This window comes from Halichoeres trimaculatus, unplaced genomic scaffold (assembly GCF_033239565.1).
Source record: "Halichoeres trimaculatus isolate MK-OKI-2021-1 unplaced genomic scaffold, fHalTri1.1 fHalTri1_scaffold_16, whole genome shotgun sequence".
Taxonomy (NCBI): Eukaryota; Metazoa; Chordata; class Actinopteri; order Labriformes; family Labridae; genus Halichoeres; species Halichoeres trimaculatus.
Window position 1 is genome coordinate 22,284,064 of NW_027437194.1, and position 25,438 is coordinate 22,309,501.

Sequence of the window (25,438 nt, forward strand, 5' to 3'; positions counted from 1 at the left end):
TGTGTGTGTGTGTGTGTGTGTGTGTGTGTGTGTGTGTGTGTGTGTGTGTGTGTGTGTGTGTGAGTGTGTGTGCGCGTCACAACAATGTGGTGTATAGTTGTGACCGGCCAAGAGACTGCAGATATAAATTCACTTTAAGTTAACTGGTACAATGCATCAAGTGTTGACATTAATGTAAAATATCGTACATGGTGTCTTTGTATACAAATAATATGAATAAAATAATTAGTAAATGAGTAATTAATTAAATACAATTCACTTTCCAAATATACTGTCGTTGTTTCTTCATGTTTTAGATTTATGGATTTTTTGAAAGGTCTTCAACAAGCACTTCATAAAAGTATTTTTTGAAATAGATACATTAATATAATAGTTAGGACTCATGTTTCACATGAAGGAGTCGGTTATTTTGTTCAGCTCGTTTTCTAATTGCTCATCTCTACCGCGCACTCTCTGTTTTGTCGCATGTTTGGTGACGACCAATAATCGACTCTCTCTGTAGTCTTCTTCAGGTCTACAGAGGCCTACAGAAGGTTTTTAGACCGCTCCTGGATCTGGTCCCTGAAGTCTGGTCCCTGAAGTCTGGATCGATGCCTGGCCCCCGGCGCCCGTTCTGACCGGGTTCGAGCTGATGAAGCTCTTTATTCTGTGATCAAAGCAGAATCGGTCGAAACGTAAACCAGCTAACTGAAGCTAAAGCTAACTGCCAGCGAGGAAGGGAGGAAGGAAAAAATGACATCCAGGAGGTAAGAGAGTCTGAAAACAAGGTCTGAGCTGGTCACTGTACCCAAACTTAGCTGTTTGAGGGGGTTTTGAGTCTATTAAAAAGCCCAGAGTAAGACGAAGCTTCTGGAAAGAAAGGACTGATGCCAGAGGAAAAGCTCGGGAAGAGCCGCCTCATTGAGCTCACACACACCGGGTGTTTAGAGTTTGAGCCCAGAGAGAGGAGATGGTTCAGAAACATTCAGACTTTTACAGCTCCGTTTGTTCCACATAGACAGCTCGAAGTGAGCCACAGCACAGGCACCAGAGCAGACAGCAGGACAATATGGAGGAGGAAGCCTGATCGAGCCGGACTGAAGCTTTTTCTCTGATTGGAAGAGAAACAGAGAAAAGTCCAAAAATAGCTGATGGTGCAGCTTAAAGGAGCCTGTGTGCTGAGAGGAGGAGAAAACTCACACAGAAAGAGGGAGAGAAAGGAAAGACACTCAGAGACAGAGGGAGCACAGTTTTTACTGTTTGTAGTGTGTTTATATGAACGTTGTGTGTTTATGTCTTGTTGTACCATGCTCTTCTTTAAATAGACTGCACAGTGTAAGAGCTGTACTTTGGGGACATTTTTAGGAGCACAAGTTCTCATACACAGATCTTTTTGCTTCAGGACCACACAGTGAGATGATTCAGTTCAGATGTTGAAAATACATAACTTTAACTTTATGCTGATTAGACAAATCACCATCCACTCCTGAACAAGGCTCATTGTAGTTTCAATTTCCTCTTTCAGGTGGTTTCACCCCAACATCACAGGTGTGGAGGCTGAAAACCTCCTGCTGACTCGAGGGGTGGATGGGAGCTTCTTGGCCAGGCCCAGTAAGAGTAACCCTGGAGACTTTACGCTCTCAGTCCGGTGAGTGCTGCGTGCACATGGTGGGAAACAACATCCAGCTCACTTCCAATTATCTCAAAGCAGTTATTTTCTGTTTGAAGTCGTGTTTCTGTGACTTTTTATTGGAAAGGACAGATTAATAGAAGGAGGAAATGTTGGGAGTAGAGCAGGGGAAACATGCATACACAGCCTCTGTGTGCTGGTAAAAGGCTGTTCGCACAAGGCCAGCGTCACCCCTGACAGAGAGTGAATAATAACATGAGGTTTCTGTGGCTCTGTGCTGCTGTGTGTGAGGAGTGATGGGAAACAGAACTGACTTCATTTTTCATAAGGTGGAAAATTATCTTCAGCCTCATAGGAAAAATCCCCAGACTGGTCAAAAATGTAGTCTATGTGGCGTCACCTGTTTGTTTCTGAAGCAAAATGTGAAGCCTGTCACTGTCTGACTACTCAGACTAAAATTATGTTTTGAACCAGGCTGTAAACATGTTTATTTATTTGCTGTAAAGATTGGCTTTTTGAATGGGTGTGTATGTGGTTTCTGCTGTTTTCTGAAGACAGCCTCTAGTGGGCACTTAAGGAACTGCAGTTTGTAACACTTCATTTGCAGAGTCAGGAAAACCACTCAGTGATCTGAGTCACATCAAAAAAAACAAAGACAGGAAGCATGAGGAGTTGTCAGCACTGCGAAAGTCAAAAATAAACAAACATTGGGGTCATTTACATTTTTTACAGATAGATTAGTTCACAGCTGATAAATATGGATGGTTTGTCATTTTTCAGAATTTAGCTTTGGGTTGATATTGAATTGTTTAATTCATCAGTCTGAAGCTCCAACCTGATGTGAGATGTACAAACGGGGAGTGTTCACCAAGTGGGTTCTGTGCTTTTCCAGTGATCTTATTGACTGGATTCACTGCTTTTCAACATCTAAAGGCTGCCGCACATTACAGAATTCTCCAAACCTTCACACACTTGATGATAACAAAACATAGATCGCGCAAGATCTTTCTCTTCTAATCTTATAGTGTGTGGTGTGCACTCCGAGGATACCAACACTAACCGATTCTTCAGCAGAGTATCAGCTTCTTCACGCTCAATATTCCAATTTTTGCGTAGTAAATGTGACTTCAGTGTAAACAAACATGACGGACGAACTGGAAAAAGCAATGATGGTTGTTTTCGGACTCTAAAATTTTGGAAAAATAACACCAAAAAAGAAAAACAATTATGGAAAAAGTCGTAGTTTTAGTTCCTCTTCGGTCAGCTGAGTCAGCTCGCATCTTGATTGGCTCTGCACAGGAACATGTGACATTACACACTGTACCTACTCGGCTTCTCTCAGAGCGCCCCACACACTACAGGATTTTTAGTCGCAAATATTAAACATGTTCATTATTATGAGCAGCTTTGACCAGACAAAATCACTCTTAACACACCCCACACCACAGGAAAATCACACATGATGTCATTTGCAGACATCAGACAATCAGGCCTTTGCTGGCTTTGATCATAAGGCGATCGGGACAAAAATCAGCCTGGTTATCCTTTAGTGTGCACCCGCCTTCAGTTGAACCCTGTGTGATGAATCTAAACCAGCAGCTGGTTTTTGTCCGTCTCTGCAGAGCTGCTTCAAAAACAAAACCTGAATTCTTAGGAATGGAGGACACTGACAATGTAGATAATATCTCAGTGTCTAAAATAAAAATAAAGAAACGCTACTTTTCACATGTGACAGTCATGTGTTTGTAGAAGTGACAGAGATGAGATATGAAGAGGTAAACTTGTATTAATCTTCATTTTTTTTAAACATGATACAGGCTCACAAACAGGACCTCTCTGCCTGGAGACTGTTTCTGAAACTAGAGTCCAGGACAGGAAAACTGTTTTTCCTCTGATTTGACTTTGACACTGTAACGTCCTTGTACACAGGAGTTTTAAACGTTTCTCTTTAGAAGCAGAATTTTTTGATTGTTCTGAATCTTTGACAGAAAGTAGAAACAACAATCATGAGTCACTGTAAAAGGTTTTAAAATGTGAATGAACCCTTTTTTTTTTACAGCTGGGGCACAGACAGCTGATGTGATGTGATGATAAAAAAACAAATTAAATGCTCATTATTTTAACTGGATTCTTCCTCCTCTGACTCACGGAAACAGACTTTGTCCACTTACATGCAGACTGTTATAAGGTCAGAGCAGCAGACGTTTACAAGACCAACAAACAACCCAGAATGAAGGATGATGATGGTGATGATGATGATAAACAACTCTGTGTCTAATAGCAATTTGAAACCATACATTTATCATCTGATATGTTGTTGAGCTACATATATATCTCTTAATTGTCATCTTCATAATTTATGACAATCCAGAGTATTAATAAATAGGGATGCACTGAGATTTTGGCTGATACCAATATCTGATATTAATATTGCTGTTGTGGCCTGTAACCAATATTTACTAATATCAATAGTGGTAAAAAAAAAACCCAAAACAATCTAAGATGATCAAATTGTGAATAGAATAGTACTTTATTGTCATTGTAACAAGTACAACGAAATTGAAGTCACAGCAGCAATCAAGAAAACAAACATAAGAAAGTGTATAGAAAGTGCAAAAAGGTCCATAAGAAAATAGATGATGACAGCTTGTCCATCATTCTCCAGTTCAGCCAGCCTCCACCTCCACAGGGTCCAGGACTGAGCTTTTTCAGTCATGCTCCATCTCTGTCTCCTGGATCTTGTCTGCTCACAGCAGGTGAAGCTCTTCCAATGTGTCTGATGTTAGCTCTGTTAGCCATGTCTGTGAATAGCATGATGCTACTCTGCCTTCTGGTATTCCCTGTGTTGCTGGGTTAGTACAGCTAGCTCGTCCATCTTATTGGAGATAGATCTTACGTTCCCAATAACAAAGGATGGAAGGACAGGTCGATGTCGTCACTTCTTAGCTCACACCTGAGAACCAACACGTCGTCCTCACTTCCTTCTCCTCATCTTGTGGGAAGACATCCGGCCCTACACCAGTTAGCATTGACATGCTACAGGCTGCAAACAGCTGAGTTCACATGTAAACAATGCAGCCATGGTTACATGTAGGATCTCCAGACAAACACAGGAGAAAAAGTAGTAAAGATATCACTGAAGACACAAAAAGTTTGGTGTTCATGTCCAACAAATGAGCCATACAAAGTAATGATCCACTCCAAATACAAAGATTACAAAAAAGAGAGGAAAAAATTGCAAGAAATGGACAAAGAAGAGAGAGCTGCTGCAAAAGGCAGCCATAGCCAACAGGGCGGCGCCTAGCAAACATAGTACAGAACATATGTAATATATAAAACATACATATAGAATATAGTGAAAATCATGCAAACTGAATTTTTCAAGATCTTCCTTTATTTTCAAACTTTTTTTCCTTGTTCACTTTTCTTAGGTAGTTTTGGTGTTTTGGTGTTTACATAGTCATAGAAAAAAATATTTGGGTACTGAAAGCTTGTTCAAGATGCTATGAAAATGGCTAGCAGCTAATGAGTAAATATCGGCCCAATTTTACACATCAGTCGATGCTGATATGTTAAACTATCAAAGGCCGATACAGATATTGATATCCATATATTGTGCATCTCTATTAATAAATCCAGATTTTGTGCTCCCGGTTTCTTGAATTTTAAAGACTTTCTCACTTATCTTCATCTTTGTGATAAAGCACCAAATATCCTAAAGATGAAGACCAAATAGAAAGTCTTTTTTTAACTTCTCCTGAGATCTCATCAACCAAAAAACTGAAATGGAGTCGGTGGTTTCAGCTCTGATGTGATCTGTTGGTACGTGTTCAGATCCACGAACAAGCTTTAAATGTGCAGAAATATTCTCACTTTTCCCTGCCGTTTGACTGATGATGTTAAAAATAGCCGTGCCTCATCTTCAGCCTGAGTCTGTGTTGAAAGAATGAGAGAATCCAGCGTCATCCAAAAAGGACGAGGAGCTCTTAGCTAATAGAAAAAAAGTGCGTGGTTTTATCTCAGGGCCTGTGGAGTCATAAATTTTTCAGATGAAGTATCATTAACTCCGTTCAGCTGATGGAGACGATGTTATTTTGGTAACAGACACATATTTTGAAGCCGTGCAGCCTCTCATCTGGGACTAGATTTACTTCCTTTGGAAACAGAAGAAGTCAGACTCCTGGCGTGGAGACGTTTCTGAGCAGGGAGACTCACTCAGACCGGCTCACGTCTGTCTCCGATCCTCTGTAACAGAAGTCGTTCGCAGTCTCTGAGCTGCACGTCGGCCACAACTTCTCCTTTTTCTATTTTCCGATGTAGTGGTGGTCACCGACAGTGACTCAACTCAGTTTATCTGCTCTGTGTCTCTGAAAGCTCCTTTTCCACCTCGCTCTCAGAGACTCCACTGTCAATCTGCTTCTCTGACACGTCACAGGGTTTGTTATTTATTGTCTCTAATAATGGAGGAGGCATCCACACGTGGCTCATTGAGAGACATCAGTCCGCTCAAGGCCTCAGGAGGTGTTCAGATTTACGGTCAGAGTCAGACGTGTTGGGTTTGTTCACAATCTGAGACTTCAGCACTCTCTGATTTGGAGTTTGACGGAAAACAGATCTCGTCTTTGTGAAAAAGCTGCTGAAAGCTGCTCAGTTGATACCCTCTGCTAACATTATGTGGAGTCACCAGGGAGCACTGAGTCATCTGCTTCACAGACCTGAATCTGATTTCCCAAAATGACCTGAACATTTGGTTTCATCATGATCTGATCTGTGAAAAAGGGGTTTTATTAAAGTTTAAAGAGTCTTCAAATATCAGATAGTCTTCTGAGTGTTTAGCTTTTGAAGTTTTGGTCTGATGACTGAAGTGTGCTCTCTGTGTTTAGAGGCTGTTTGTCCCTCGTTGCAGCGGTTGATGGTTTGACTCCTGACCACGTCTCTTTGCTGCACGTCCTTCTTTGCTCTCAGCATCCTTGCATTCATCTTTCTCTTAAACTGTCCTGTTGGTATTTTTTTCCCAGAAATAAAACTCATAGAAAATGTTCATTATGACACCACAAAGTCAGGCTCTGCCCACAGTCCATCAGCTGATCCCATCTATCATCCAATCAGCAGACAGTAAGAGGTTTGGTCTGTTCCATCGTCTTCATTCTGCCTCTTCTTCCTCTTCAGACCTCTTTGAATCCAGTACAGCTCCTACTTCATGCTGGATCAGATTATACCAGGGTCGTATGGATCCTCACTGATCCCCCATGTTCTGGACCCCAGGGTGCTTGACTGATGCTCTCCCCTGTAGAAGAAGCGAGGGGGTGTGTGCTCTGCCTTCCTCAGGCTTTAGCATTCCACTTAGACACATGGACGGGCAGGGACACATAACTCAAAAAGTAACAAACAGATCTTGATGAAATTTTCAGTAAATGTTTAAAATAGGATAAGGAAGAAGTGATTACATTTTGGAGGTGATCTGGATCACTGTCTGGATCCAAGATATTTTTAAAGGATTCTGTATCATTGTGAGATAGGGCCGTTTTCACCATATGTGAATATAACTCCATGATAAATGGTCAGATTGCTTCGCAAAACAATACAATAATCATAATAATCATCATCATCAATAATAATCATTACCATAATTTCTGACAGATGCAAAAGTACGATCCAGACCCTGGCAATAATCTGGATATTCTGGGCATTTTAGGTGGTTTCCGTATACATCTTCCTGTCCTGCTTGACCTGCTTTTATGAGAAATTGACGTGAAACAGCTTCAGCATCTGGCAAAAAACTGTCCTGCCACAAACAGGAAAAAGCCATTGTCACATGAACTGTTAATTTGTTTTAATGTAAACGACTATTCCAATATTCGAAAATCAATGTCTCACCCCTGAAATTGATCTTTTTACCTGTAAATGATAGTGACTCCTTGATGAGAGCGATCCTGTCAGATCTTGGTGCAGGTGTTCACACTGAGCATCATCATGAATCCCTGAAGTGACCTCCTCCAGTGACCACATGGAGTTGTGTCTCACCTGTCTGCCTCATACATACAACCCCAACTAGTGATGAGTGCAGAATTAGGTACTTTTATTGGTACCGACCGGATTCTGCCAAAAGTACTGGGTACTGATTCATCTAAAATCAAAAGGTACCATGTTTAGGTACCTAAATGCATCTTTGTGACTGTGAGGGAGTGGAAGAGTAGGGGATTTTCCATGCTGGACATGAACACAGCATTGCAAGGTTATATATGGAAGAATCAACATGTGAAATTGAAAAACTGTATTTTATTTTTTTTTAAAAACGATATTTTTTACCACATAAACACAAAAAAGTACCAAAAAGTAGTTCAGTTGAGTACCAGTACTGATTGCCAGGCTTCAAATGTGAAAGGTACCCGCCCCTAACCCTGACCCTCATCAAAGTCATTACTGATGATAGCAGACTGTCGCACTGTCTCCTAGCAGAGCTGCTCTCTCTTACACACACTAACACACTCTGAACAGCTCCAGCTCTTCAGTCTTTCTCTGAATTAAAACAGCTGAGCACACTGGAGTCAGTATACACAGAGAAAGAAGACTAACTTTATTCATCCCTGAGGGAGAATCTAAACTTTCCACTCTGTTGTTGAAAAGTTAAACAAACACACCAGCCAGAGTACACACACACACACTAACACACATTCACACACAAAGGACCCTATGGACATGCTTTACATAAAGACACATGCAGAAAGCGTGGTGCATGACTGTTTTATTTCTTCACATTAAAATTAACATTAAAATGATCCGTCAGGCTTTGTGAGGGCAGCAGAGCAGAGTGAACACACCAACAGATTAAATCACAGCTCAAACCACTGAATTCATTTCGCTGGATCTGTTTTCTGCAAAAGTTTAAAGTTGTTTGGTTGTTAAGATTTCATGGAAAGTTTAAAAAGGTTCCCAAAAGTGAGAAAATGTTGCCTCCAAGTAGGCCTGGGCAATATATCGATTATATCGATTATTTCGATTATTTCGATTAATTCAAATTTTTTCTTGTGGACGATTTAAAAAATGAAAAATTCGAATTTTTTTCTCCCCGCTGTTGCGTACCTTTTATACCGCAGCAAGCGCTGACTCCGTGTGTGTGCAGTGTGATGCAACAGTTCACTAACGAAACAACAGAAACTTAAATGTCATAAAATGTTCTTGTGCGTCTCTGAGACCCAACACCTTGACGGAGACGTGTTCCTTATGGTCCGTATCAACAGCCCAAAGAGGTTAATATAAACTAGACCTCTCGTCAGTAAACGTTCAAATCCCTTTCCTCCAATACTCTGTTTTCTATCCGTCACTTTTCAGGAGTTTGTTTAGATCTTTGACTGAAACATTTACAAAGCCGGCACCCTTTTATGTTCATGATGCGTGTAAAACCTGCTGCTCTTCGAAGTTAATACTCTGATCATTTTGAGTCTTGGACAGTAAAGAAATATACATTACTTTTTCTCAGAACACCCTCACTCTACCGTAGAAAATCCCCTCTTATGGTGATTTGGATGGATCATGATTTGTGGAAGTAGACTGCGGGAGGGAGACGGGACGATGATGAGCAGCGCTGCTCGGACAGACATGACGTAGAAGTTTTAAACTTTTACCTGGGGAAAGCTGAGTTCTGTCTTTCTCTGTAACTTCCTCTATTCCACCAACTAAATCCTCCATTCAGCAAAAATCCATCCGCTGACAAACAGAGCAACATAACGAGCCAGCATCGAGGTGCGCTCTGTCAAGCAGGGGCGGACCAGACATTTTAGACTGGGGTGCCCCCGACCAGGGCACTGACTTATGCAGGGAGGCATGAATTTTGAGTCCACACTTGAATAAATAGCATTTATTTTTACTTACTTGTTTGTATTGAAATTAAAGGATAAACAGTCTATAGCCTTAAAAAAATGAAACAAGACAGAATCAAAGTGTTTTTCTTAATCATTTCAAAGTAGAATATATCTGAATAGTGCTGTGCACTGAAACAGTACTGCTTTTCCTAGCAGTATTTTTAAATTCAAAATGTACAAAATGGTGCAGCTTTCTCTGTGAATGTAAATAAGTCTGCCTCCTTTAAAACCACAAAGTTAAGTTACTGAAACAGAAGAAAAGCTGAAAATTCAATTACAAGAGTCAAATAAAGGTTACTTTTATTAAGTTTTGACAAGATTAAAGTCATACTGGTTTTGCGTCATCTCTTTCATTTTTACTTATTGATTCCTTTAAAAGGAAAAAAAGAAATCGTCAAAAAATCGTAAATCAAATTATTTGTGAAAAAATCGGAGATTTTGTTTTTAGGCCATATCGCCCAGCCCTACCCCTGAGTATATTTTCTCCCAGAATAGTGAGACGACTGTACAGAGGAGGACAACATGAGAAAGTCTAAATGTTTAAGAAGCAGAGAGCAGAAATTATTTTTTAGGATTTTCAACAGTAGAGTCGAATCAGCTGAGTTCAGAATAAGCTGAAGAGGTGATGATACGATAAATGTTTGTTGGTCAACATCTGAATAGGGCTGCCCATGGGAGGCAGTTTGGTGCCTTCTTAAAGGGATATTTCAGTTTTATAAAGTAGGGTTACATGTCACTAGTAACAACTTGACCCCTACAGTTTTATTCAAAGAGACTCTTAGATGCTAATTTGAAAATAAGGAAATACTTCTTGGGGGCACAATGTAATCTGACTCCCCTCCACCAGTCAGCCTGGTCTCTGGGTTCATTATGGGACTCTAACCAACAACCCTTCATTCACAGAGTCTCTACAGACTGAGCTGCTGCCCCATCATTCAGCCATTCCTCTACACACTGTGATAATCTGATATGAACTGTTTAAGCTCATATTTAAGATAAGAAGTCCCCTGTCAGAGTCTGATCTGAGTCCCTGAAGGCATCGTTTCTCTAACCCGCCTCGTTTATCTCTGCAGGCGAAATGGAGCCGTCACCCACATTAAGATCCAGAACACAGGAGATTACTACGACCTGTACGGAGGGGAGAAGTTTGCCACTCTGGCTGAGCTGGTGCAGTATTACATGGAGCATCACGGGCAGCTGAAAGAGAAGAACGGGGACGTGATCGAGCTCAAGTACCCGCTGAACTGTGCAGACCCCACCTCAGAGAGGTGAGAGATAAGACCACACCTAACCTGTTAGCCTGTTTATTTTTGTTGTTGTGGGTAGAAAGTTTCCCTGTTTAACTCTTCCTCTTGAAGCATGGCGTCATTTCGAAAGCTGAATAACTCCAGTGACCAAACTTCATCCTTCTTTGATCAGGAGTTAGCGTGAAAGTTTTTCTCTCACTGTAAAGAGGAAGTGTCAAGGTTATTGGCTCTGAAGAAAACTGTGTTCATGTCTGAACTCATTAACATTTCCTCCTCTGAAGATCTGCTTTGTAGCTGTTTGAGTCCCAGTGTTGTGTCGTATTTCTCTTCAGGTGGTTCCATGGACACCTGTCAGGCCGGGAGGCTGAAAAGCTGCTGACGGAGAAAGGAAAGAACGGGAGCTTCCTGGTGAGGGAGAGCCAGAGCCATCCGGGGGATTTCGTCCTGTCGGTGCGTACGGGAGACGACAAGACGGATAGCAGTGACAGCAAACCCAAAGTCACTCACGTCATGATCCGCTGCCAGGTAAACACACCTCACCTGTTTCTCCTCCTGTCTGCTGTGTGCGCTGTTTGTTAGGTTGGCTTCAGAGCCTGCAGCTGATACACGAAGACTCCTTCTCTGTGAGTCTGGGACTCAGTGATATCGATCAGGAGAGGGTGATATTTGGACTGTAACAGAAGATGCATTTCTCACACAGACTGAGGCTCTTTAGACGTGAGCGTGATGATTTGGTTATTTAGTTTCAGGGATAGACTGATAATTGGCCGGGATGAATATTGGCCAGGCTGATTATCGGCACTGATATTTAGCATTTTGAGGCATATCGGCATTGGCCTATTTTTTAATCCGACGGTAGAAAAGAAATTAAATTTGAGACGATGCTACTTTAGCTCCAATACAGCCGTGCCTCCCTGTCAGCACTTGTTGGAAATGTCTCACCCACAGTACCATCTGATTGGTGACATACTGAGCCATTTTTAGGAAAACTTGACTTACTGTAGAAAACTTCGGGAGAAATTATTTTTTTTTTAAGTTTTCATTTAACTTTATAAGACAGCTGCTTATCCTGGGAACTTATTTAAATAAACAAATGCTTAAAGGCATTTAAACAAAGTTTTGGAGTTTGTAATGTCTCAAATTTTAACGCCAACGACTTTTACTGTAAATGAATATCGGCCCCCAATATCAGTTATCGGCTTCATGTACTACTGATTATCAGTATAGTTATCAGCCCTGAATAAACCCATATTGGTCTATCTCTGGGAAGTATTGTTGGAGAACAGCCGGCTTTGTCTCAGAGATCTGGTCTCGTGCTCTGTAAATCATGGCTGGTGAAAGAATACAGACCTTTCAAACATTCATGAGCATTAAAAAACTGTTACAACACGGCTGTTGTGGCAGAGCAAGAGGGGCAGCACATTGGGAACATTTAAAAAAAGCTCTGCAAAAACTGAAATCAAAATAATTGTCTTATACTGACTTTGACATTCAGAAATTTATAATGTGTTAGATTTTAGATGAAGAGCCTGGCTAAGAAGCATCCTAAGATGATCAGGAACTATCTGCAGCAACAAACTAAGAAGAGAAAAAGAAATTTGTAGTCTTAATGATTTAAAACTATATATTTATGTTCTGGAAAGTTTTCGAAAGCTCTCCTTCTTGTTTTAGTCTCTCTAGTGTTTAGATCCCCTGACACACAGAGGTGCAGCAGGGCTCTGGTCCTGGTGTTCAGGCAGCTCTTCAGCGCTGAGTGCAGCTGTAGCTGTAGGACAGTGTGGCTCATATTGATTTTCCTTCACGTTAACACGTAATGACTTTTAAACATGGGGATCATTAAATTAATGGAAACAGGAGGTGGACAGGCTGGCACCGTGCTGAACAGACCTCTGATACCAACTGCCAGAGCTCTGAGGGATGGACATAGATCACAGCGTGACTGTGACAAAGTTTAACTGTCACCACAGCTCTATGAAGGAACTTAATGTGAAGATTTCACATCTCCAAACTGTGCTGGTGTTAGACTGAGTCATGAGAGGAAAGTCCTGATGTCTTCTCACTCTGATCATACCGAGGTTGGAAACCTGGAGGCTGCAGATCCTCCGCACAGAGAGAGGGAATCAGTTTATTTTTTAATGAATTCAAACCTACGACATGTTATAAGCAGCTAAAAATATCAGCATGTGGGACCTTTAAGCAGATTAGAGACCAATATGAAATGTAACAGCGTTAAACCTGAAAAAGAGGATTTGTTGTCACATCCTGAGCTGAAACATGGAGGAGCAAAGAGTTTAGTTTGAGTGAAGAAGAAGAAGCTAAGAGATTAAATCTTCAGACTCACGTCAAACAGCTGATCATTGTTCAGTCATTAGACTCTGCAGCTCCTCTCTCTGTGTCCTGTCAGCTTCATTATGAAGGTCTGCAACCTGCGGCTCTGCTGCCTCATAAGGCTCTTTGACTCCTTTGCTGTGGCTCTTTGTAGCTTTAAAAAAAACTGTTATTGAAATAAAGATTTTTTATTTTTCTTACAGAGGGTATTGATGGTGAAAGACACTGACACTAAATCAAATCATGCGTTAACCTTTTTTTGAACTAAATATGCATCACATCTGTCAATAAAGCCTGCCAACGCTCTACTTCACCTCCTACAACATCAACAGCCCACCAAATTTTATGCGCCTGTGGCTAACCTCAAGTTTAACACCCCTGGTTATATGACTAAATCTACAAAAAGACAAATCAGAAAGAAAATACAGATTTTAATTTGGAGTGTATGGGTTAATTTAACTGCCAACGTGCTGGCTTAATCTGCATGCTTGATATGTGGCAAGAGATAAGCAAACAACAAAAATGATGAGTTGAGGACTATTATAAAAAAAGTTATCAAATTCAAAAATTCATAATTTTTCTTGTTTTCCACAGACTTTTCAAAATTGTTTGACATTTTTACAAACTTTTGAAACTTCAGAAAGAAAACATTTTTAAAAATTTTGTGCAATTTTTTTTTATACTTTTGACTTTTCAAAAAAAAGCATTTTTAAAATTTTTGGAATTTATTTATTTTTTTGTAATTTTTGATTTTTTTTTATTATTATTTTTGATTTTTTTTTTTTTTTTTTTTTATTTCACAATTTGTTTAAATTTTTCACAAATGTATTAAAAAAACAAAACTTCACATATGTAGTTTCATAAATTCAAAAAAGACCTCTTGTTTAGATAATTACTCACTAGATTTTAACTATGAATATAATTTAATGCACTTTACAGTTTTTATTGTGAAGATAAAATAGATTTTGTGGCTCCAAAATGTTTTCAATCAAGGTGAGCTGAGGCAAAATGGCTCTTATGAAAGTAAAGGTTGCAGACCCCTGATCATGACGAATGTATTTCAGTGCGTGTAAAGCATCCTGTGAGTGTGTGTCATTTGGTGTCCTGTGTGAATACTTATGATCCGTGTGTGTCTTCCTCAGCATGACCTGAAGTACGACGTTGGAGGAGGGGAGAAGTTTGACTCCCTCACTGACCTGGTGGAGCATTATAAGAAGAACCCCATGGTGGAGACTCTGGGCACCGTGCTGCAGCTCAAACAGGTACCCTCCACCCTGATTCTCCTCTGTTTTTACCCAAACTAACACAGCATCGTCCTGACCCTGACTCTGCTCCTCCTGCAGCCTCTCAACACTACTCGTATCAACGCTGCAGAGATCGAAAGCCGAGTTCGGGAGCTCAGCAAACTGGCCGAGGCCACAGATAAGGTCAAACAGGGCTTCTGGGAGGAGTTTGAGGTGAGTGGATCCACCTGTCCCTGTCTGCTTTCTTTGTTCTGACTTGAATCCTGATTTATACCTCCTCTTTTCTCCTCCTTCAGACCTTACAACAGCAGGAGTGCAAACTGCTGTACAGTCGTAAAGAGGGACAGAGAGCCGAGAACAAGAACAAGAACCGATACAAGAACATCCTGCCCTGTGAGGAACTTTACTCTAACTTTACAGACTGCTATTCCTCTGATTGGACGAGGAGGAGAGCTAACCCTTTGTGTGTGTTTGTGTTTCTGCAGTCGATCACACTCGTGTGGTGCTGAATGACAGAGACCCCAACGAGCCCGGCTCTGACTACATCAACGCCAATATCATCATGGTAGTATCCGCTGTCATGGTAAACTCACTTCATCCTCAGGGGACTCACACACACACATACACACTCTCACACACTCTTATAATATTATGTTATAATGTACGTGGTTATGCAGGCTACAGCATGTGATAACCCTGGATATCTCAAGATGGTATTGATAGTTTAAAGCTAACATTTAAAAACTGAGGGCGGTATTTTAAAAAAAATTAGCCCTGTTCTTACATCTTATGGCGGTCAAACAACTTTGAAACAAAAATGTTTAGTGAACACTTCTGTAGATTACTTTCCCTGAAACAGGCTGTAACGACTGCTACTTAATCTTTGCTATTAAATGATACTAAATGCATTAATTAAGGCCATGTCCACATGTAGCCTGGTATCTGGCAAAACGTATGTATTTTTAAAAGTTTACGCCTGTTATCCGAACGAAACCACAGTTTTACATCAGATAAAACTATGTTTTCTGAAAACTCCGGTCAAAGTGAAGATTTTCGAAAACCCTGGTTTCATGGTTTTGTGTAGATGTCACTAAAGTTAGTTTTGGGTTCTCAAATGTCACAGCTGAATGACAGGGGCTCATTCTGATTGGCTGGCAGGGGTTTTATGTCTGGAAAACACTGCCAAAAATGGGTTTGGCATGCTTTGAGCCGCACTTACAGGCGGATTTTCTCGCTGCGTGTGGGCCAAAGTATTTTTAAAAACAAATGAGGGGGAGATATTTGTTAATGAAAAAGCCTAGCTATGTGTGGACATTGCCTAGGTAAGAAATAATATATGATAATCATGTAGTTGTGAAATAGACCCTCAGGTTTACCCGACTACTAACTAAGGAAACAAACACGTTGGCATTGATTTAAAGATTAAGATAAATGATTTATGAACCCAGTTTTTAAGGATAGGCTCTCTGAGCTCTAAGGTCGACTCACCTTTAAAAACAAACTAAAGTCTCACCTTTGAACTCTGCTGCTATCATCAGCACCGTTCATGGTTTAAGTTTCTATGTAAAGACTGCTAACCTAAAGTTTCTCTCCTCTGCTGTCTCCACAACTGATGGACAGGATGAAAATATCCATGTTGATTAGCCTGCATGCTAACAGTTGCTAACTTTTTCTGATGCTAACAGAAGCTAACTTTTTTCTGTGGATTGATTTGACATGATGTGACATGACAGTTTGCTTCTGGCTTTGAGCATGTCAGTGAAAGTCAATAAACATCATCGACATCATCATCATTGACCAATCAAGATCAAGCATCTTACACAGCTAAAAGTGCAGTGGGAAATCTGGGTAATAAATGTTATTGAGTAAAAGCCACTGACTGTCTCAGCTATCAAAAGACATGGAGCTCAAGTTTTGTTGTGTATTTGTATGACATGTATGAATGTAAAGCTCATTCTGCTGAGAGTCATCATGTGTTTGCAGTCTGATCATGTGGGATCACAGCTGCAGACCGATCTCTCTCTGTTTATCTGTGTGTGTCTGTGCAGCCGGAGCTGGACACAAAGTGCAACAGCACCAAGGTGAAGAAGAGCTACATCGCCACTCAGGGCTGTCTGCAGAACACCATCAGTGACTTCTGGAGGATGGTGTTTCAGGAGAACTCCAGAGTCATCGTCATGACCACCAAGGAGGTTGAGAGAGGCAAGGTACGCTTCTTTAATCTTCTTATCCACATTCAATAAACAGTATGAAGTGAGTGTGCATCTGGCTCAGGTCGTTTTCTAACCTCAGTGAATGTTTGTGTGTGTGTCCTCAGAGTAAATGTGTGAAGTACTGGCCTGACATGTCAGCACTAAAGGAGTACGGGGCGATGCGTGTTCGAAACGTCAAAGAGACAGCTGCTCACGACTACATCCTACGAGAACTCAAACTGTCCAAAGTGGGCCAGGTACGTTCTTTGACTCTATTTGAACGTGTGACACATAGGAGCCAGGTCACAGGATAATAAATTAAGTTTACCTGAAAAGTAAAGTATCACCTTAACAACAAACTGAAGAAGTAGAAGCAGGGGAATTGCACACCAGTCCACTTTTTTTGTTTGTTTTGTTTTTGCTCTTTTGATGAGGTGAAGGCTCCTTTTACAGCTGCATGTTCTCCTGTTAAGATTATTTTTAGGTGTGCCCTTGACCTCAGTGTTTGAGAGTATGCCCCATGGACAGAGACTGTAATTCACTGGTTCAACTCCCAGCAATGACAATTTGCTGCTAGTCTTCCCTGTCTCTCTACTCATCACATGTTCCTTATGAAGGCAAAAAATGCCCCAAAAGTAGCTTTTTGAAAGTTTTTGAGATGTATGTGTTTCAGTACCACATTCATAAATCAAGTTTAAAGTAATTAGATCAAACTGAGATGCACAGCACAAACAAAAACATCGACTCTCTTTTTTTGTTTGAAAAGAGAGAAAATATTTTGAAGTGATAATCTGGGATGGAACAAGTTGGGTCCTATCACAAGGTTTAGGGCAGAAATTACCCCTACAGCAGTGATTTTGTGCAGCAGAAGCCCAGGGCGCACACACCAAACACCCCCTCCCTGCTCCTCTGCAGGTTTCCTCTGCACTCTGACGGGGCCAATTTTTACTTGACCAATAACACAAATAAACAGACTCCCACTGAAAAAAATCTGATATAGGTCTGCATTCATGCTTTATTTAGAGAATTTTCAGCGCATTACTTTCACACAAAAACACAGCTAAATAAGGCTCTAGTTCTCATCGTGTATCTTCGTCCTGGCGCTGAAAATTCAGCGCCAGGGGGTGTGTTTATTTGTGTTTTTGGTCAAGTAAAAAAATGGCCCCATCTGAATGCATAAGAAACCGGAAGAGGAGCAGGGAGGGGGTGTTTGGTGCGTGCGCTCTGGGCTTCTGCTGCACTAAAACACTGCTGTATGGGTAATTTCTGCCCTAAACCTTGTGATAGGACCCAACTTGTTCCATCCCGGAGTATCACTTTAAGGGTGGGTTTTTAGCTTTCCATAGGTTTCTAAAAAAACAGTAATAGAAAAATAGAGGGTATGCGTTCACATCACTTCCCCTCTGAGACACGCCCACTTCAGTCAGACTGAGCGGCAAAACAAACCCCACGTAGCATTGTGGAGAGCGGCAGTTGACATGGTGAGACCTGGAAAAATTGTTGATTTGTTAAAGCTACCAAAGAACCAGGGGTCCACAAATATAGACATGTAGCCAGAAAACATGTCCTTACTTTTTTTTGTGTCTGATTTCAATGCCAGAAAACACACAATGTAAAGCCTGAAAGCTACAAAAGCCTCTATATGATTCAATTGACAGTATTCAGCGTATTGCCCTGAGTGAATACACAAATGACCTATTTGTACTTTTGGTCAATAACATAGACTGTATTATTAATAGACATTTAGTCTCAGAGATGGTATTTAAGTAAAGTTAATATCAAAAATTGTATACAACACAGCTACAGCTGCGTGTGCTGAAGTTCCCCTTATTTGGAAAACTGGGTTAGCCTCAGTTTAAGCTAGTTTATAAATCATGTTGAACACAAGGCTCATTATCACACAAAGACAAAAAAAAGTTCCAGTTATGAAAAATTTGATGAATGAAAAAATGCTAACATTTAGAGAAATCATAATTTACGGAATGCTTTAACCCAAAAATACAGCATAAATTAACGTTAACTGACACAAAATGGGAACCTCAAATCCAGCTTTCATTGCCTGGATTGTTTCTAAAAATTGCAGCAACCTATCAGTTTCTCTTCTCTTTGTTTTAAGTAAGACAGCTCTGATTGCTTTTCAAACATGTTCGTTCAGTCAATCACGCAACAGCTCTTCCCCATATTTTTATTTTGTTTTCGAGTTTAGACGGTATGTAAGCCAACGCTGCCACTCATCTGCTTCTTTCTGCCACTCAGTAGGTGTAACTACAGTGACTACTGCTTGCTGTGACATCATGTGCATACCCTCCTATAGGGATTTTTTTTAGCTTTAAATCATGTAAAGATACTATGGGGGCAGCAGAGGGACAAAATATAGACTAAGAAAGGACAAAACTAACTCTCAAAAGAATTTCAAGAAGTCCTCCCTTGACTCTAGGAATACTCTCAATGCTCAGCTCAGTTTTTCAGCCTTGCCATGATACAACACACAAAGTTAGTCATCATAGATCTGTTGTGTGGAGCTAATCAGCCTCATTGAGATTATAATTTTCATCGAAGAAAGGTCTGTCCTGAAGCACCACAGAGGATTTAGAGGAGAGGATGTGTCTGAATCATTTATGCTTTCTTTGGCTCTCTGGAACACCGAGTTTGGCCTCAGACGATGTTAAACTTTAATAAACTAATTTAGACAGAGAACTCATCAAAGCAGCAAATAAAAGAAACTGTTAAAATTTTGTCACTAAATGAACGATTAAAGCTTCATACATGACCTTCATAACTGAGAATATTTCATGTTTCATTCCCTGAACCCTGCTGATCAGTGAGTTAAAGCCTGGTGATGTTTCTCCGTTTCCAGCTGTATGAAGTCCATCAATAAGCCTCCCTGTTCCCTGAGCTGACACGCTCTTTATTAAGATGAACAGCAGCATTGTAGCTAATTCAGTCCCCTCACGCCCTCCTGCTGCTGGAAATAAACCCTGGATATCAAAAGTGGATTCATCTGCAGCTGGAAATAGCTCCCAACAAACGCTCTGAGTCTTCCTGCTTGAGTCACGTTTTGAGAGCTGCAGAAATTACAGAGTGTTTTAAAAAATGAGCCGAGCAGGGATTATTTTTTAAAGTTTTTTCCTCAGGAGGAACCGTAAACTGTCAGAAGGGAGACAAAGATGAATAAAAAGGCTGGAGTTTCATTTCTGAAACCTGGTTTGGTGTCTGATCTGTAAAAGATGGAACAGAATTATAAAAAGCAGCAGGGAGCAGGATCCTGTTAACATCAATCTGTTTTAAACACAGCTGTGATTCACTTCCTGTTGACGGAGCGCCCTCTTTGTGTGTTTCAGGGGAACACAGAACGCACAGTCTGGCAGTACCACTTCAGGGCCTGGCCCGACCATGGAGTCCCCACTGACCCTGGAGGTGTGCTGGACTTCCTGGAAGAGGTGAACCTGAAGCAGGAGAGCATCCTGGATGCTGGACCTATCGCGGTACACTGCAGGTAAAGACAGACGCTGCACACTAGATGGACGCTTATCAGACAGAGAGAAAATGTTAAACCCTAAAACCCTCTCCTCTCCTTTTCCTCTCTTGTGTGTTTTCAGTGCAGGGATCGGGCGGACGGGAACGTTTATAGTGATCGACATCCTGATAGATGTGATCAGAGAAAAAGGTCAGTCTGTGTGTCCAGGTATCAGGTGGCAGCAGGCAGCTGTTCTTCAATGTGCTCTGTTGTTGGTTGTGACGTACAAAAACTAGAGTCAGACATGTGAGTCCTGTGGTTGACCTCTTTGGTTGTGTGAGTCTGTAGATGCATCTAGGGCTCCAGCTATCGAATGTTTTAGTATTTGAGTATTCTACTGAAAATTCCATTGATTAATCGAGTAATCGAATAAAACACATTTTTGTTTAGTTAAAGAGCAGTTATTTTTCAAATGAAAATTTGTTTCAAGCAAGTGTAAAATCAAGTGATGAATTCCAAGTTCCATGCAATCTGATGAGATATGAGATACAAGCAGCTGATGCAGATCAATACATGTTTTTATATCAGTTTCCAAACTCCAGAAAAGAAGCTAGATTTGTTGCGAGTCTATTTTGAAAAAGAGGTGGCTTGAGGGGTCTGAAAACTATCTAAATATGGCGTCAGCTCTATTTGAAATGCCACTCTTTGATCTTTTTTGAAATTAAACGATTCCTCGAGGCGGAGAAAATTCCTCGATCATTTTTTGTAATCGAGTACCTCAAATTATTTGAGGAATCGTTTCAGCTCTAGATGCATCAGTGTTTATTATCGTCTTCCTCCTGCAGGAGTGGACTGCGACATCGACGTGCCAAAGACCATCCAGATGGTGCGGTCTCAGCGCTCGGGGATGGTGCAGACGGAGGCTCAGTACAGGTTCATCTACATGGCTGTGCAGCATTACATAGAAACTCTGCAGAGACGCATAGAGGAGGAGCAGGTGTGGGCAGGAAACCACTCACCTTTTTAACCTCTCTGTCTCCTCTCCTGCTCCTGTCTCTAACCTCCCTGTTTCCCTCCTTCTCCACAGAAAAGCAAGATTAAAGGACGCGAGTACACCAACATTAAGTACTCTTTATCTGACCTGACCGGAGGAGAGCAGAGCCCTCTGCCTCCCTGCACTCCTCTTCCTACTCCCACCTGCACAGAGTGAGTTTCCTGCTTTCAGACAAACTGCTGCTGAACTCTACCCTTCATTCATCCCTTAAGACAGCCATGTTTGTAGTTTTTAATGAGAGTGTTGTGCTGTAATGTGTCGTCAGGATGAGGGATGACAGCTCCAGAGTGTACGAGAACGTGGGCCTGATGCAGCAGCAGAAGAGCTACAGATGAGATTCACCTTTGACCCCTGCGCTTCATCACTTCCAGGTAAGAGACAGAAAAGGAGGAGGGTCCTTGACTGAACAGGGCTATACACAGGCAGAGAAATCAGGATGCAAACATTTTCTTTTACAACTTAAATCTGCAAGGTTTCAGTTGTAAATCGGGCTCTTTTTCTACATGAAAACAACAACCAACATGAGCTGCACACCACTGAACTGCTGCCCTCTAGTGGTCCAATGAGTAAATAATGAGATGATATGTTTTCTCAGACATACAGTTCATGTTAAAACTGTTCAGATGATCCTACTCCTTCTGTTTGTTGCTGAACTTGCTGAACTGTACAGCTGAATGTTTCATTTATAAAACACGGTTTAATAGGAAGCGTGCGTTCAGGGGGCTGCTTGACTTTGATTTGGAAGCTCCATGACTGGGCCCCACAACTCTCCAAACACAGATATTTTACTGAGTCCTTAGCATCCCAAGTGACAGAGCAGACACTTTTTGAAGAAAAATACAGTTTTTAAAAAGGTCAAACATGAAGCTGTAGAGTCCCATCTGTTATGGCACTGATGCATGCTGCAGGTTCATTAAATACTTCCTTTAAATGATCAAACTCAGCTTAGGATGAATCTTTGTCAGAGATAAAACTGACATGTTAGCTAAATGCTGCTACTCAATCCGACACCTGTCCACCAACCAGGGGTCAAACATTTAAAATAATATAAATAAATTATAATAAGTCTTAAAAAAGTTTCTTGTATCAGGACTTGTATCAGTTTTAGTGTGTTTCACAAACAGCTGAAAACGCTTTAATTGAACTTAAAAAACACAAGTTGTAACTCCTCTATGCTCTTCATGGGAGCACACACACCTGATGAATTGACTTGAATGGAAAACCTCATTTATCCTCGAGGGGGAATTACGGTGCGTAGAGCAGTCAACAATGAGCTCAGACAGCACAACACACAGACCATATTGCACATGAGACTAAAGTCTACTGTTTAAAATGCTAAAATCATAACTTCAAGAAAATAAAACATAAAACAATTGCTCAGATAATAAAAAGGAATGATAAAACCGAGATAAAAAAATATTTAAGCCAATAAAATGTTAGGACATAGAAATTTACAAAAGAATCCTCAGTACTGGAGAAAAATATTGGAGTGCAAGTATTGTGAAGTAAAAGAACAGAAAGGAGACTTAGATGCCAACAGTATATGAGTAAGTAGACAGTGAGGAGTCGATGCACACAAACAACAACAAACCCGATCTTAAAACACAAAAACATTCATGTTTCCTGAACAAGAGTTCATGAGGACATGAAGTTTTACAATCACTGAAAGCTAAGCCCTGACCAAATATAGTTTAAGAATTTGAAGAATTTAAATACTGAAAATGAAACAGAGAGAAAAGAAATCACAAATAAGTCAATGAAGAAAGAGCAGATTCAGAGAACAAACTTTATTTTTTTTTTTATTTAAAGCATTCACACACTCTTTCTCTGTGTCTCTTCAGGATCTTGATACCTGACAGTTTTTGCCAGCCACACCTTGACGCCTGAGACTCGACCGTAATGACAAGGATCAATGGAACTAAAAATAACCCCTCCCCCTCAACAAAACTGGGAGAGCCCAGATCCAGGTCCTCCTGCAGCCTGTCGCTCGCCCTCTAGATGAATTCTTAACCACTGTGATCGTCAGAAGAGCCTTTGAGAGGCTAACACACTAAACCGTAGATCATTAAACCACAGGTTAGCTCTTTAATCTCATCCCAACAAGGGCTTTGAAGAGCGAGCGCTCCTCAGAGGGAAACACACCGTCATCACACAGCTCATCTGTCATCTTTTCTATTTCTTTTATTAACCAAAGGATGATTATGTAGATTTTACTTAGTGTTCTGAAATGAGGCCTGTGCCAAACACGAATGATCCAATCCACGTTTCAGCCATTTGAAGTCTCAGAGGGAGACGAGACCTTATCTGTGGACGCTTGTTGCCTAGTTTCACTGTGTTCTATAGAATCATGTTTCTGAATGAAGAACTATTGGCATTGTCGTGTTAAACCATATTTACTGATGATTTGTAAACTTAGACATGAATTCCTTACAGCTCTGGTGCCTGGACGGCGTCGCAGAGAAACTTTATTTCAGGATATTCGGCGTGTGAATTAACTCTTCAGTGTTTGTTTGTTAACCATTCCTGAGCTCAAGCCGAATGCCCTTACTGCTGCACTTTTATTTAGCAGCATCCACCGCGAAAGTCAAGCCTTGATTCACCTGCTGGAATGAAAATAATAATCTGATCTGGGGTTTGAAGGAGTTCAGTCAGCCTCAGTAAGATGATGTGTTCAGATTTCAGGGGAGTCACAGACACACGGCTGCCAAAAAAACTTTGTTTTTTTAAGTTTTTTAAGTGCATATTACTTTTTCTCATGTTTTCTTTCTTTACTTAAAGATGATTGCCTTTTGTGTATTTGCCATTAACTATTCTGCACCACGTACTTAATTTGAAGAGTCACTGATCGAATAAGCAATCACTTCCCAGCTCTGGCAGTATCGATGGCTATTGTTGTGGTTGTAGATCGTCAACGTTGTTTTAAGTCAAACTCAGACACACCGTTATGTTAACAGGTTTCTGTTCAGGAGGATCTCTTCTCTCTGTCAAATCAAACTAAAAAAGAGAGGCTTGACACTTTGGGAAATTTGCCTTTTCAGCTTGATTAACTGTCTGTCAACTAGATATGAAGTTACAGCGAATGAGCTTATCTTAGCACAAAGAACGTGAACCAGGAGCTCTGTCAACAGATGAAGAGTGTAGTAAGTCACTAATGTGGGACAGGAAATAAAAGTTACTTCTTTTAAACTGTTTACGAAAGGCGACTTAGTTTGTTCATAGTCTTATATTTTAAACATCAAACATTGAAGCTACAGTTAGTAATTTTAGCTCATCACTGACTCTTAAAGCTGGAGACTCTACTCTGAGGAGTCGCTGAGCCATGTCCCGGCATGTGGCTTCCTGTTAGGGTTCAACTGGCGGTTGGCAACAACGTCTGCCTTAAAACACAGAGATTATTGCTGCCATCATGCTAATTGTGGAGGCCAGCTCCATTAGATAGTTAGCCTAGCTTTTGACAGGACTGGAAACTGGTGAAAACAGCATACCTTTCAGGTGTAACATGTACAGAAACAGGTATATGCTAAATATGAAACTGTTACCTTCAGTTGATTAGCCTAGCTTAGCATTGAAATAAGGTCCATCTGGCTGTTGTCCATTAAAAGCTTAAGTTGGTGTTTTGAGTGAAAATCTGTATTTCAGTGAGGAGAGCCATGATTGTGTGCTAAATATGAAGCTGCTCTTAGCAGCTGATTAGCCAAGCCGAGCATAACGTGTGGAAGAGGATGCCACAGCTGGTTAGCTTAGCTTAGCCTTGAAATAGTTCCAGTAAATACTCTCTGTAAAACAAAAAAAAAACACATTAACGTCAACATGCTAGATGTCCAGAAAAATCTACTCTTTAGTGGAGCTGTTTTAAAACTTATACCAGGAGTCAGTTAGCGTAGCTTAGCATCAAGAAGGATACAGGTTGTGTTAATTAAGTCTCTCCTCAATTATAACAACTTAAAAGTTTTTTTTGTCAGTTGATTATTTAAAGTTTGGACAGATACACCTCATAAATAGAAATTTAAGTCCTTGTGCCACGTAAAAAAGAAGTGCAACTAACCAAGCAGCTAATTAGAATAGCTTAGCATGAAAACAGGGAACAGGTTGATTTAGCTAGCCTCACTCTTTCCAAAGGTTACTCTGGGAGTCCCTTTACGTCAACCTCTTGATAGTTTTTCCATGAAATCTTCCTAACAAAGAGATTAGTGCCACGATCTTAGGTTTATGCTAAATACATGCAACAGGTAAAAGCTAGTTAGCTTAGCACTTAGATTGGAAACAGGTCCAAACAGCTCCCAAACCCTGGGAGTTATTTTTCACTGACATCATATTAGTAAAGTGAAAGAATTTTATACCACCCCTAGGGTGTCACGAGTAATTCTGTTAGCTTAGCTTAGCATAGGAGCTGAAAGCAGGGAGCCTGGCTTGTGCTTAAGGTTAAATCTGTAAAAATCAAAAGC

General features: G+C 40.7%; 1 protein-coding gene across 2 annotated transcripts; it reads left to right on the forward strand.

Moving 5' to 3' along the window:
- The first annotated feature begins 473 nt into the window (after positions 1-473).
- On the forward strand, positions 474-23,709 carry ptpn11a (protein tyrosine phosphatase non-receptor type 11a). Of its 2 annotated transcripts, none has more exons than XM_074689724.1 (16): positions 474-746; positions 1,505-1,627; positions 10,545-10,739; positions 11,051-11,243; positions 14,189-14,308; positions 14,390-14,503; positions 14,587-14,683; positions 14,776-14,873; positions 16,339-16,497; positions 16,608-16,739; positions 19,824-19,978; positions 20,082-20,149; positions 20,785-20,936; positions 21,027-21,145; positions 21,259-21,364; positions 22,835-23,709. In XM_074689724.1, the coding sequence occupies exons 1-15, from the start codon at positions 733-735 to the stop codon at positions 21,326-21,328; spliced, it is 1,809 nt and encodes a 602-aa protein (XP_074545825.1). In that variant the 5' UTR covers positions 474-732; the 3' UTR covers positions 21,329-21,364; positions 22,835-23,709. The 2 variants fall into 2 exon arrangements, with proteins under 2 accessions (XP_074545825.1, XP_074545826.1); XM_074689725.1 differs by having other exon boundaries at positions 14,776-14,855.
- Positions 23,710-25,438: the final 1,729 nt, after the last annotated feature.

Bases quoted from the DNA above. Each gene is read 5' to 3' on its own strand.
- ptpn11a (XM_074689724.1), top strand. The intron at 10,740-11,050 runs GTGAGAGATAAG...ATTTCTCTTCAG, and splicing joins GCAGACCCCACCTCAGAGAG to GTGGTTCCATGGACACCTGT. The intron at 14,309-14,389 runs GTACCCTCCACC...CTCCTCCTGCAG, and splicing joins CCGTGCTGCAGCTCAAACAG to CCTCTCAACACTACTCGTAT.